General features: G+C 43.0%; 1 protein-coding gene across 1 annotated transcript; it reads left to right on the top strand.

The window, feature by feature from the left end:
* Window positions 1–5,625: 5,625 nt before the first annotated feature.
* On the top strand, window positions 5,626–7,831 carry LOC122697300 (N-acetyltransferase ESCO2-like). The gene is given in 2 exon segments (XM_043907938.1): window positions 5,626–6,393; window positions 6,395–7,831. Coding segments are annotated over 2 exon segments (2,142 nt in total). The 5' UTR covers window positions 5,626–5,688.
* Window positions 7,832–14,708: the final 6,877 nt, after the last annotated feature.

Genomic DNA, 14,708 nt, shown 5'->3' with positions numbered 1-14,708 from the left:
CCCTCCAGCAGAATTTTCCTGTTCAAATCAAGCCCTGCCCTGCCCACTCCTCATCTCAATATTTAGTAACTGTGATTCCCGAGCAGTCAGATGTTGGGGGCATACTTTCTTGTCAGGAAAGAAACTGGCAAAACTCCCCAGTCAGCTTAGTCTGAGTCGTGTCCTGGCCTAGGCAAAGGAATGCATGTCCTGGATTATGAGTCGTGTTCATTAGTCCTGGGTGTCCATTGGGTTCCTACTTATACTCAAAATGCAGCTCATATGCTGTCTCCTTTATAAGGTTTTTGTAACTCCTTGCTCAAAGCTGCCAGGCTACATATATGTCCACAAGGCACCTGCGCAGGTTGCACTTACCATTTGTGTGAAAACTTCCTTACCCACATCAGCCTGAGCAAGACTGAGCCAACCTTGAGTGCCAGGAGAGTGTGGGTCCATCAGCCCCAGTTCCTCCTAAAAGCAGCAGCCATCACATAGTAGATATTTAGTACATGTCTGCCAAATGAATGGTCTATAATGGAGAAGGAATTGAAACTCGAAACTATAAGCCAAGAATGGCTGGCAGATTTTCCAAGTCCTTCTGTTGGAACACAGAGCTCACCGAGGTCTGCTTTTGGAATCTTCTCACCTGTCTTCCCCTTCCCAAAGTCCATCTAGTAAAACATCAACTTTCAGGACTGCCTTCCAGATCAGCCAAGTCCAAATCCCCAAATAACTTCTGTCCTGGATCCACATGCTCAACGACAACCCTAAGGGTAATTTCACTGAATTCAGATTACCAATTGGGATGAGTCATGGGGTGGGGTGGGGTAGGGGGATGTGGGTTGGCCTTCATATTAGGGAAGCTATCTTTGCATTTTTAAAGAAAAGCCTGCTTGACCTGGAAGGGAGAGAAAACATAGTTTTAGTATGTGCAGGAGTCTTCAGGTGAAAACCTGCAGACACCTCCAAGAACGCTAGGACCCACACTCCATGGCTGAACGACTCACTCATCTGTCACCCAGATGGTGCCTAGGTGGGCTTCCCAGGAAGTCCAGAGTCATCTAAGTCTCAAGGCCAACATTTTCTGGGAATCCAGGCTACACATTTAGTATAACAGGGACTCAGATTCTCAAGCTGTGAAAATGAAAGAATCCATTCTACTCTCTCAGGTGTGGTGAGATTAAAATTATGTAATAATCAGTAATCAATAATTGATGGTAAGATCTTATGAGTGAGTGAAAGTCTCTCAGTCATGTCCAACACTTTGGGACCCCATGGACTATAGCCCCCCAGGCTCCTCTGACCATAGAATTCTTCAGGCAAGCATACTGGAGTGGTTTGTGTCATTTCCTTCTCCAAAGGATTGTCCTGACACAGAGATCAAACCCAGGTCTCCTGCATTGTAGGCAGATTCTTTATCATCTGAGCCACCAGGGAAGCCCAATAATAGATGGCATTCTAAGTGTTGCCTTCATTGCTCAGCAGACTCCCAAATCCAAGAAGGATCACAGATTGTGGAGAAAGAGTTCAATTCTTTCCCCTGGAGGACCATCAGTAGGGACTTCTGCCTCATGATGTCGGAGGAGAGATGTTTCAAGGTGAGTTGGGAAAGGAGACTTGAATTTTTTCATTAAAACTTTATTTTGTGTGTTTTAATACATCATTATAAGTATTTTATCCCATTAAAAATCAGGGGCTTCCTTAGTGGCTCAGTGGTAAAGAATCTGCCTGCTGATGCAGGAGACAGGGGTAGGTTTCTAATCCAGGAAGATCCCACATGCCTGGGAGCAACTAAGCCCATTCACTGCAACTTTTGAGCCTGTGCTCTAGAGCCCAGGAGCCGAGACTACCTGGGCCACAACCACGAAGCCTGCTCGCCCTAGAGCCCGTGCTCCGCAATAAGGGAAGCCACCACGAGGAGGAGCCCGTGCACCAGGGTAGAGAGAAGCCCCAGCTCGCAGCAACTGGAGAACGCCCATTGAGCAATGAAGACCCAGCACAGACAAAAATAAATGGCTAACTAAGTAAATAATTATATTTAAAAAGTAAACCTTGTGCAATCACAAGCAATATATAAAAATATATAAAAGCAGAAAGATGCGAAACCATCTAATGTCTCCACGGGGAGGGACATGGTGAGCTCTTTGGCAGATCGTCACTTCTTAGCTATGCTCAATTGCACAAACTGCTTCCCATGTATTTGCATGTCTATACAGGACTGCATAGCTGTAGTTATATATTATGAATTTTTTTTCATTATGAATTATTTTGCATCTTGTTTTTGAAAACTTCATTATAATCAATAAATAAGTTTATATATTATAAATTCTCCTTAAAAACTGCTTTTACTAGCTGTATACTATTAAAAAAAATATATACCCACTCTTCTGTATCTTTTTTCTACCTTTACAAATAAGGTTTGATTAACATTCTTTTTTTAATTTTATTTTTTATTTTTGGTTGCCCTCATGGCTTGCAGGATCTCACTTCCCCAACTGGGGACTGAACTCAGGACATAGCAGTGAGAGTGCTTAGTCTTCACCACTGGACCACCATGGAATTCCTTGATTAATATTCTTATCCTGAGGTTGTTCCTCTGTGGTCTAGTTGGGATTCAGAGCTTTCACTGCAGAGGCCCATGTTCAATCCCTGGTTGGGGAACTGAGATACTGCCAAGCCACCTGGCAAGGCCAAAATGATTTAAAAATAAAATTTGCATACCTAAACATTATTCTGTATTTTATTTTAAAATGATGGATTTCTTGAATAAAAATCACTGGGTCAAAGAACATGAACTTTTTTTTTTTTTTTTTTTGGGCTGCATCAGGTCTCAGTTGTGGCAGGATCTTTTGTTGTGGCCCACTGACTCTCTAGGTGTGGGTGGGTCCAGGAGTTCTAAGGCTCATAGTTGCGGTGCACTGGCTTATCTGTGCCCGCATGTGGGATCCTACTTCCTGGGCCAGGGACTGAACCGGGGTCTCCTAGATTACAAGGTGGAATCTTAACCACTGAATCACCAGGACAGTTTTGCATCATTATTTTTAAGGCTTGTCATACATGTTTTCAGGGCTTCCCAATTGGTTCAGTGAGTAAAGAATCTACCTGCAATGCAGGAGACACAGGAGATGCAGGTTCAATCCTGGATCAGGAAGATCCCCTGGAGGAGGGCGTGGCAACACACTCCAGTGCTCTTGCCTGGAGAATCCCATAGACAGAGAAGCCTGGCAGGCAACAGTCAATAGGGTCAAAAAGAGTCAGACACAACTGAAGTGACTCAGCACACTGGCAGCCTACATGTTTTCAACTTGCTTTTTGAAAGCACTGTGCCAGCTTGCAGTCAACCCATATTTATTGAACCCCTACTATGTACTGGGACTGTTCTAGATTCGAGAGATACAAGTGGTGACAAATAGCCAAAGTTCCTGTGTTTTGTTTTTTTTTCTTTAATAATTTAAAAAACTGCACAGGTTTAAGGACCAATGGCAGAACAGAATTCTGTGATTGGTAACATGTTGATGAACACCTTGATGTAGGACCCTGAGAATTTGGGATGATCAATATTGGGACCTGCATAATATATGCTACCAATATTGAAAACCCACATCAATCACAACTATATTCCACATAATTCTTGTTAATGAGTTAATGGGAACAGATTCTTCTTAGTTTCATCATGGGATCAACTTTTCTTTACAGACTCAATTTTCATTCATTACCCTTTCCAGCTCCATGGCACCTTACCCAAGCTTTCTATGTCTCGTCATTTCTGTATTTATTTAGCCTTTCCTTTCTCTCTCAGGTATGGTTGTGCCCTGCTGTAACCCACATGACACTTACCTTTCGAGTGTGTTTTTCTGCTCTGTCCTTCTCAACAGTTTCAGATTTTTCTTTTTCATCTTCTCTGCTGTACCCCACCTGTCATGTTAGCTCACCCTGACAGATTATGCTTGCTTACCCTGACATACCATGCATGGCATGCCCTGTTTTACCCTGTATTTTTCCAACTTGCTCAGCTTTTCCTTCTCTGAGGCATTTCTCCCATAGCCTATATTTTCCTTCTCTTTCTGAATTTTACCTTTACCAAAAGTTTACCCTTCCCTGGTCAACCTGCCCCTCTTGGCCTGTCTCAAATCTTTCTTACTGTACAGTTTGGCTTAAGCCTACCCTACATTGTCCAGTGTGTACTACTGTAACCAAGTCCAAGCTCTCTCTGCTCATCACACAATAGGCCAATAAATCCAAGAGACAAAGTGTTAAGGCAAGGAATCCAACTTTATTTGGAGAGCCGACTGACGAAGAAGATGGCAGACTAATGTCTCTAAATAACCATCTGTTGAAGCCTGGATGCCAGGTTCTTTTATGGATCAGAGATGGGGATGCTGTGAGGAAACAGAGTAAAAAGACTACTTAATTCTTGCAAATATCTCTTAGAATGACAAGACTCAGGCAGGAGGTGGTTGTTAGTTTTGCTTCCTTACAGTCATTTCAGAGGTGGTATGAAATGGACTATCTCCTGCCATATCAATAAACAAAGATGCCACAGCTCTCCATGATTCCTGCTCTCCCACCCCGCCCCCTGAACTTCTGAGCCACTCTGGTAAGCACCAGACAAATGGTGTCATATCCCACACAAAAAACCCAAGAAAGTCACAGTCCCTCACAGGTTGGCAGGCTCAGGTTATCTCCCTGTGATGTAAACAAAGGCACTTTAGTCTAAGGGTTAGGAGGAGGAGAGACAGGGTTCCCTGAGGGAGGCTACTGTATATGCCTATATTAACAGCAATGCAGGAAACCTGGGTTTGATCCCTGGCTTGGGAAGACCCCCCGGAGGAAGGCGTGGCAAACCACTCTAGTATTCTTGCCTGGAGAATCCCCATGGACAGAGGAGCCTAGCTGGCTACAGTTCAAGGGGTCAAAAAGAGAGGGACACAACTGAGCAACTAAGCCCAGCACATATTCATTTATGGTTGTGCTGGGTCCAACAACACAAGAAAAGACTCTACACATGGACATCACCCAATGGTCAACACCAAAATCAGATTTTGCAGCCAAAGATGGAGAAGCTCTATACAGTCTGCAAAAACAAGACCGGGAGGTCACTGTGGCTCAGATCATGAACTCCTTATTGCCAAATTCAGACTTAAATTGAAGAAAGTGGGGAAAATCACTAGACCATTCAGGTATGACTTAAATCAAATGGAGGTTTGTGACATTGTACAGGAGACAGGGATCAAGACCATCTCCAAGCAAAAGAAATGCAAAAAAGCAAAATGGCTGTCTGAGGAGACCTTACAAATAGCTGTGAAAAGAAGAGAAGCAAAAAGCAAAGGAGAAAAGGAAAGATATACCCATTTGAATGTAGAGTTCCAAAGAAGAGCAAGGAGAGATAAGAAAGCCTTCCTCAAAAAAAAAAAAAAAAAAGAAAGAAAGAAAGAAAGAGGAGAAGGAAATGGCAACCCACTCCAGTATTCTTGCCTGGAAAATCCCATGGACAGAGAAGCCTGGCAGGCGACAGTCCATCGAGTCGCAAGAGTCGGATACGACTTAGCGACCAGATCACCAACCTTATAGCGCCAAATGTGAAAAGTAACTTGAGACTCTTACGCTGCTATTAAAAAAAAAAAAAAAAAAAAATCTTAACAGCAAGTGACCTCAATATATCGAGTAACAGAGAACGCCGTCGTTCTGCAGAAAACTACGACTCCCAGAATGCACCTAGGTAAGGCCTCCAGAAAGGAGCCCGGCGCTGCCGCAAGGGGTTCTGGAAGACGTGGTTTCCACCAGGGGAGAGGTTTCAGCCTTGCAAGGGCGGGAGACTCTTGGAGACCGCCTCCTGCGAGGCGGGGCAAGCGCTGGTGCACAACCAATCGTCGAGTCTGCCCTTGGACACGCTGGGAAGCGGCGAATCGGAACGCAGCGGTTTCCGCCTGGACTGGCGCGCGAGAATTTGAATACAGTGGGGGACTACGGGCTCGGCTGAGGAGAGGTCGTCTGTCTGAGGTGCTACCAGGAGTTAGGATGTCAGCTTTAACGCCAACAAAAAGGAAGCAGTGCTCTTTGAACCATGACATCCCATTATCAGAAATTCCATCAAAGAAATTAATTTTGGACTTCACGGAAAATGTATTTCCATCACCTAATAAAAAGCACATTTGCCAAACCACTATTAAAAATGAAGGAAAGATTCATTGCTCTCAACAGGGCCATTTGATTTCAAGTCCACTCAAAACGACTAAAAATAGATTGCCATCTGCAAATCAAGGTTCACCATTTAAATCTGCTGTGTCTGCTGTATCCTTTTACAACAAAGATAAGTGGTACCTCAATCCATTGGAGAGAAAGCTGATAAAAGAGAGTAGATCCATTGGTCTAAAAACTAATATTGAGGATAAATCGTATTCCTATATGACAGAAAAAAATGCAAGGAAAACCAGTCTGCTCCAAGAAGATGAACAAAAAACCACAGAAGAGTTTGACTGCTAAGTGTCAAGCAGGATATAAATGCATCAAGCCTGTATCAAAGAATTCTAAAAATTCCAAGCAGAACCGAGTGACCTATAAGCCAGCTGTGGAGAATAATTGTTACTCAGCTGAAAATAATCTGAATGCTCCTCGAGTTCTAAGCCAGAAGGTCAAACCACAAGCTACTCTCCAGGGTGGAGCAGCTTTTTTTGTTAGTAGGAAAAAGCCCTCATTGAGAAAATCATCCCTGGAAGATAAGCCGTTACTGGGACTCACCCAGAAAAATAAATCAGAAGTTATTGAAGAGTCTGATGGAGAGAATGTCAATGAAAGAAGTTTTGAGAAAAGGCAAGTGCCAAAGTGTGTGTTAGTAGAAAAAGAACTGAACATTGAGCTGTTGAGTGAAAGAAGTAAAAGTGAAGAGAAATTAATAAAGGATGCATCAGATGGAGTCATTTCTTCAAGGGAGTGTAAAACTAATGAAAATAAGAGTTGTCCTTCAGAGGAGTCTTTCAGTGAGAACAAGGCAGTTTCTCCTGAGTCCATTGCCTATCCCATCTTCACTATGTGTTCAGTCAACACAAAAAGATCTCTAGTTGAAGAACAGTCTTCTGTGGGATCCACCACATCTACTAACTTCTTAAAACAAATCAACGTACAGAAGAGTACTAATACAAAAGATTCAAACAAAGAAACAAGAGACCAGCTCATCATTGATGCAGGTCAGAAACATTTCGGAGCCACCATGTGCAAGTCCTGTGGCATGATCTACGCTGCTTCCAACCCTGAGGACGAACTGCAGCATGTTCAGCATCACCACCGATTTGTGGAGGGAATCAAATATACAGGCTGGAAAAAAGAACGTGTTGTAGCTGAGTTTTGGGATGGGAAAATTGTGTTGGTCCTGCCACGTGATCCGAGTTATGCTATCAGAAAGGTTGAAGATGTCCAGGAACTTGTTGATAATGAATTGGGCTTCCAGCAAGTTGTTCCCAAATATCCAAACAAAACCAAAACCTTGCTGTTTATCTCTGATGAAAAGAAAGTAGTTGGGTGTTTAATTGCAGAGCCCATCAAACAGGCCTTCCGTGTTGTGTCTGAACCAACTGGCCCAGAAACCCCAAGCTCTAAAGAATGTCAGAGGGCTTGGCAATGTTCAGATGTACCAGAACCTGCAGTGTGTGGGATAAGTAGAATCTGGGTCTTCAGACTTAAAAGAAGAAAGCACATTGCACGACGACTGGTAGACACGTTCAGGAACTGCTTCATGTTTGGCTATTTTCTCAGGACTGATGAAATAGCATTTTCTGACCCAGCACCAGATGGCAAGTTATTTGCAACCAAGTACTTCAACACACCTAATTTCCTTGTATACAATTTTAATAGTTGAAACCAATTTCAACTATAGAACAGTTATGTGTGAATGAGTTCTGACAGCCCATTATCATAAAATACAAACTATTTAACAAATAGCAATTATCTAGGGATACAAAGAAAGGAAAAATCTTTAATGTATACTGACTAGCACTCTGAATCCTTAATTATGAAACTTTGTAGCTATAGCTGGAAAATTATTTCTCTTTTATGTAAGAACATTGGTTTTTCACAGAAATTTGACCAGTTATTTATAAAGTACACTTTGAGGCCAAAATTACTTCATGCCTGATCAGAAAGTTTAAAGACAGGCAAATTTCCATCCCCATTTTTGAAAAGTAACTACTGATTTCACACACAAGGCAAATTTCCATCCCCATTTTTGAAAAGTAACTCCTGATTTCACACACAAAATTCTCATTTTATAGGTACTTGGCTGTAGCAACTCAGTTTGAGTATAGTTAAAGTATTTTGAATTTCCAATTTGTACCAGGGAAAGATGTAAGGAATAATATCCTTTTGTATAGAACAGAATTTATAGCTAAATATTTTTTCATTTTAAAAATCATTATTCAGAAGGCACACTTCAGATTTAATTAAAATTAAACTTTGTAATTGCACTATTGTCATTTCATTAATTTTTGGTGTTTGTGCCACTTTTCTTTAGTGAACTTATTACTAGTGATTGGTGTCTAACAAAACAATACCCAGTTGGATTAAATGATTCATATGGTTAGATTTTAAATGTATACTAACAGAACCAAGGTTAATAAATATATCTAGGCTGATGGGCCACAGAACATGATGACTTTATGTAAATATACCTAAATATGGATACATTTTTCTAATATAATTCATGGATACTTACTTTGAGAAATTCAGCTTTTTTTATTATTATAAAGTCATGTAGCTTCACTCTGGCAGTAAGACTCTAGGGAAGTAGTGTCCAGGTCGTAACTCTATAGAATCTGTTCCTCTACATTCTTCTATTGGCCTTTAAGTTAGTAGTTCTAAAATTTAAAAGTTTGGGTTCTAAAAAGACTGTGAAAGTGTTAAAATGTGTGTAATTTTCCAAATATTTTAATGCTAGTTTCTGTACTGCTGTATTTAAAAATTGTCTGAAATATTTTATTTGAAAACTTTTATTAACATTATTTTGCTCAATGCCTTTATGATGAATCAATTAAAATTCTTTTCTGTATTAAAAAAAAAAAGAAAGAAAGAAAGAAAGCCTTCCTCAGTGATCAGTGCAAAGAAATAGAGGAAGATAATAGAATGGGAAAGACTAGAGATCTCTTCAAGAAAATTAGAGATACCAAGGGAACATTTCATGAAAGATGGGCTCAATAAAGGACAGAAATGGTATGGCCCTAACAGAAGCAGAAGATATTAAGAAGAGGTGGCAAGAATACACAGTTAAACTGTACAAAAAGATCTTCACGACCCAGATAATCACGATGCTGTAATCACTCACCTAGAGCCAGACATCCTGGAATGTGATGTCAAGGGGGCCTTAGGAAGCATCACTTCAAACAAAACTAGTGGAGGTGATGGAATTCCAGTTGAGCTATTTCAAATCCTGAAAGATTATGCTGTGAAAGTGCTGCACTCAATATGACAGCAAATTTGGAAAACTCAGCAGAGGTCACAGGATGGGAAAAGGTCAGTTTTCATTCCAATCCCAAAGAAAGGCAATGCCAAAGAATGCTCCAACTACTGCACAATTGCACTCATCTCACATGTTAGCAAAGTAATGCTCAAAATTCTCCAAGCCAGGCCTCAGTAATACATGAGCCATGAGCTTCCAGATGTACAAGCTGGTTTTAGAAAAGGCAGAGAAACCAGAGATCAAATTGCCAACATCCACTGGATCATCAAAAAAGCAAGAGAGTTCCAGAAAAACATCTATTTCTGCTTTATTGACTATGCCAAAGCCTTTGACTGTGTGGATCACAATAAACTGTGGAAAATTCTGAAAGAGATGGGAATACCAGACCACCTGATCTGCCTCTTGAGAAATCTGTAGGCATGTCAGGAAGCAACAGTTAGAACTGAACAGTTAGAACAGACTAGTTCTAAATAGGAAAAGGAGTACCTCAAGGCTGTATATTGTCACCCTGCTTATTTAACTTATATGCAGAGTACATCATGAGAAACGCTGGGCTGGATGAAGCATAAGCTGGAATCAAGATTGCCAGGAGAAATATCAATAACCTCAGATATGCAGATGACACCACCATTATGGCAGAAAGTGAAGAAGAACAAAAGAGCCTCTTGATGAAAGTGATAGAAGAGAGTGAAAAAGTTGGCTTAAAGCTCAACATTCAGAAAACTAAGGTCATGGCATCCGGCCCATCACTTCATGGCAAATAGATGGGGAAACAGTGGAACCAGTGGCTGACTTCATTCTTCTGGGCTCCAAAATCTCTGCAGATGGTGACTACAGCCATGAAATTAAAAGATGCTTATTCCTTGGAAGAAAAGTTATGACCAACCTAGACGGCATATTAAAAAGCAGAGACATTACTTTGTCAACAAAGGTACGTCTAGTCAAGGCTATGGTTCTACCAGTAGTCATGTATGGATATGAGAGTTGGACTGTAAAGAAAGCTGAGCACCGAAGAATTGATGCTTTTGAACTGTGGTGTTGGAGAAGCCTCTTGAGAGTCCCTTGGACTGCAAGGAGACCCAGCCAGTCCATCCTAAAGGAGTTCAGTCCTGAGTGTTCATTGGAAGGATTGATGTTGAAGCTGAAACTCCAATACTTTGGCCACCTGATGTGAAGAGCTGACTCATCTGAAAAGACTGCGATGCTGGGAAAGATTGAGGGCAGGAGGAGAAGGGGATGACAGAGGATGAGACGGTTGGATGGCTGACTCAGTGGACATGAGTTTGAGTAAACTCCGGGAGTTGCTGATGGACAGGGAGGCCTGGGTGTGCTGCAGTCCATGGGGTCGCAAAGAGTGGACTCGACTTAGCAACTGAACTGAACTGAACTGGGTCTTTGCTGCTGTGAGCAGACTTTCTCTAGCAGCAGCAAGTAGGAGTTCTCTTGTTGTGAGCACAGGCTCTCGGTGCACTGGCTTCAGTAGTTGCAGCACTCGGGCTCAGTGCTTGTGGTACACGGCTAAGTTGCGCATTGCCTGAGCAATCTTCCCGGACCAGGGATGAAACCCATGTCCTCTGCATTGGCAAATGGATTCTCATCTACTGGACTATCACAGAAGCCCCAAGGTTCTTATTTTAAAGAATATATATTTCAATGATACAGATGACAAAAACAAATATTCTGATATCACTGATAACTGCTCTGGAGAAAATTAAGGCTGGGCTAGAAGATTGGCAGTGGCAATAGCAGGGGCAATAATTCAGGGTCTGTTAGACACCGCGTTTCGGAGGCCTGGACCTTGGGCCACTGGACCAGAGACCTGAATGGAAGGGGGAACCAACCAGATGAGTTTCTGGAGAAGGGGTACATTTGGGGAGTCCCAGCAGGGCCAGGAACCCTGGGCAGGACTGAGCAGTGTTAGAGGCCTGTGTGTGTAGACAAAGGAGCTGGGCTGAGAGTGGTGGACTGAGGCTAGGGTGGCCAGAGGGGCCCTGTCATGAGGGGCTTGTCGGCAGTGATGAGGGGCTGGGAGTTCATTCTAAGGGTAGACACTTCAGTGTTCTTCGGAGTGTGGTGGCGAGGACATGCTCTAATTCACAGCTTAAAAGATCATGTCGTCTTTTATTAAAAGATCATTCCCTGGCAGTCCAGTAGTTAAAAATCTGCCTTCCAATACAGGAAACTCCCTGGTCAGGAAACTAAGATCCCACATGGCTGGGAGCAACTGAGCCCACAGGCTGCAACTACTGAGCTTGCAGCCACAGCTACAGAGAAGCCCTCCTGCTGGGCAAGATCCCACAAGTGGTAAAGAAGACCCGGTGTGGCCAAATAAGTAAATGAAAAGGAAGATGCCATTCATTAAAGAAGAAAAGAAAAGGATCTTGTCCTGTTATGTGGGTAATAGACTGCAGGGCAGGGAGCCCACCTGGAAGGCTAGCCTGTTACTACTGAGGAGAGGATGGTTCTAGGATGGAAGCAGTAGAGATGTCAGAAGTAACCAGATTTCAGTGTTGATACATTTTAGAGACAATGTTAGCAGAAAGCCAATGATCTACACATCTGTTCACTTCATTTTATAGGTAATTTCAGATGGCTTACTGCCCTGTCCAGCACAGTGGGTGAGAAAGACCTGAAATGGGGGCAAGTGCATAATGAAAAGACAGACACATATAATCTGGCAACCGGGAAGTCAGGGAACCCTCCTGCTCTCCACGGCAGGAAGACAAAATGGCTTCTTTCAGCCTGCACTTTTATTGGCAGAAGTCACATCAGATCATTAGGGAATAGCTATACTGGGGAGTTTGATTAGCGCACCATAACGAGTCAAGTTAAGGCTCTGCAGTTGACCAGGCACATCTTGTTCTGTTTCCATGGGGACAGATGCAGGGGTAGGCAGTGAAGGGGAGCAGAGAGCATGTCCCACCATAGGCATGCTTACTAGGACAATCACGAGGCCCAGTTTGCTGTATCCTTGATCATGGGGCAGGTTCTGGTCTCTGCTTTGCCAGGCTGCAACAGCTTACTGCAACAAACTCATTGTACAATACAGGAATTATTTAAAAATCAGGGCTTCCCTGGTGGCTCAGTGGTAAGGAATCAGCCTTCCAATGCAGGAGGCACAGGTTTGATCCCAGATCTGGGAAGATCCCACATGCCGCAGGGAAACAGGCCCATGCACCACAACTATTGAGCCTGTGCTCTGGAGCCTAGGAGCCTCAACTACTGAGCCCATGTGCCGGCAAGTATTAAAGCCTGTGCGCCTGAGAACCTGTGTTCTGCAGTGAGAAAATCTACAGCAATGAGAGGCTTGTGAACTGCAACTAGAAAGTAGCCCCCGCTCATCACAACTCGAGAAAAGCCCATGCAGCAATAAAGACCCAGCACAGCCAAAATTAAATAAACATTAAAAAAAAAAATCAGTATTAAGAAAAATATAAATTTTAAATGTTAAGTCTGGGGTTCAAGTTAGAACATTACCAGGCAAGCTGAGATATCTGAAACATGTTGAAAGGGAGAGTTTACTGTATATCTAACCGTGGATTTCATTGGCTCAAAAACTCTTAGGATTATTGCATGAGTCATGGGGTGGGGCGATGGTTCAAGATCAGTTCCTGGCTTCCTGTTTCTGGTCCTTATTTAGAGTCAAAGCAAATTAATTCCAAAATGTTCAAAGATGAAATCAACATCCACAGTGTCACTGAGTAAATGTAAAATCCTCAGGAATTCAAGAAGATTCTACTTTTGCCCCAGGAATGACCTCATTGTGGGCAACTGAAGATCTAGGGTCCTTTCTGATGCTCCCAGGATGTAGGGGCTACTAAGCTATAGCCCTAAATAGGTTATCCTTTCTACCTAACACATCCCACAAAGAATTACAGCCAGCTTCAGAGATCTCATCTGAACTAGGATTTTGGTTTTCTGGGGTTGGTTCTGTTTGAGCATTTGTGTGGGCTTAAAGTGTCACAGGGGCTTCCCTGGTGGCTCAGATGGTAAAGCATCTGCCTGCAATGTGGGAAACCCAGGATCGATCCCTGGGTTGGGAAGATCCCCTGGAGAAGGAAATGGGAACCCACTCCAGTACTCTTGCCTGGAAAATTCCATGGACCAAGACGCCTGGTAGACTACAGCCCAGGGGATCGCAAAGAGTCGGACACGACTGAGCGACTTCACTAAAGTGTCACAACGATTTTCTCTTAATGATATTTATTTGAGGGAATCTGACATCCACCCTAGGTGACTCTGGGGCTTGTCTGGTGGCTCAGTGGTGAAGAACCCACTCACCAATGCAAGGGACCCAGGTTCGATCCATGGTTTGGTAAGATCCTCTGGAGAAGGAAATGGCAATCCACTACAGTATTCTTGTCTGGAAGATCTCATAAACAGAGGAACCTGGCAGGCTACAGTCCATGGGGTCTCAAAGAGCTGCACACAACTTAGCAACTAAACAATAGTTCTACATCTTCATCATGGTGACATGGGCATGTAAATTGTCAAAACTCAACCAGCTCTGTGTTTCAAATAGGTGTTTTATGTAAAGTATGTACTTTCAAAGTTGATTTTTAAAATATAAATCTCTTTGGAATGAGTCTTTTGGTTAGGTAAACAAAAGAAACAAGACACTTTGTCTTTTTGCTGAGAGCTATGCCTTGCACATCTGGAGGGAGAGACTGGGCCATTTACTCCCCAGTGGTTGGGCAGTAACAAAAACAGGCGTCTACGTATGCAGAGAGCAAACAAACAGTTACAGCAAACTTGAACAAAAGACAGATCTAGATGAAGAATAAAGATGTTAGAAATCATAAAATTACAGTTAAAAATTCATCTCCCCTGTAGCTTTTTTCTCCCTTTCTCTTATCTTTTTTTTTCTTCAACCTTTCCCCCTTCCCTCCTTCCTTTTCCACTCTCAGTTACACAGTTTATCCCCTCGCTCATCCGGGGCCGGTCAAGGACCAAAGTCCAAGCCAGAGCTCAAGTCAGAGCTCACTCTGGCGTTTTGCAAAGGCTGAAGCACCTCACGGCTCTGCAGCTATTGTATCCTTTCAGGGAGTCATCCCGGTCTTTGAAGAAAGTCACTCTGGGTCTAGTTTCCTCCCTAACGTTGACAGAACCTTGGTCTGTGTATATTTTCCTGGATCCTCAGTTTCTGCTTTCCTCTGCGATGGGCGGGACCGGATTCGAAGGCCAGCTCCGCCGCGGACTCTTTCCTTCCCCGGGCGACGCGAGGCGGTGGGGAATGTACTTGGATCCTAGAATTCAAGAGCGGCCCCGTGGGCTCCGGGCCTCA

The sequence above is a fragment of the Cervus elaphus genome, chromosome 7, assembly GCF_910594005.1.
Source record: "Cervus elaphus chromosome 7, mCerEla1.1, whole genome shotgun sequence".
Taxonomy (NCBI): Eukaryota; Metazoa; Chordata; class Mammalia; order Artiodactyla; family Cervidae; genus Cervus; species Cervus elaphus.
Note: the sequence above shows the minus strand (reverse complement) of the source record. Positions and strands in the feature narration are given on the sequence as shown.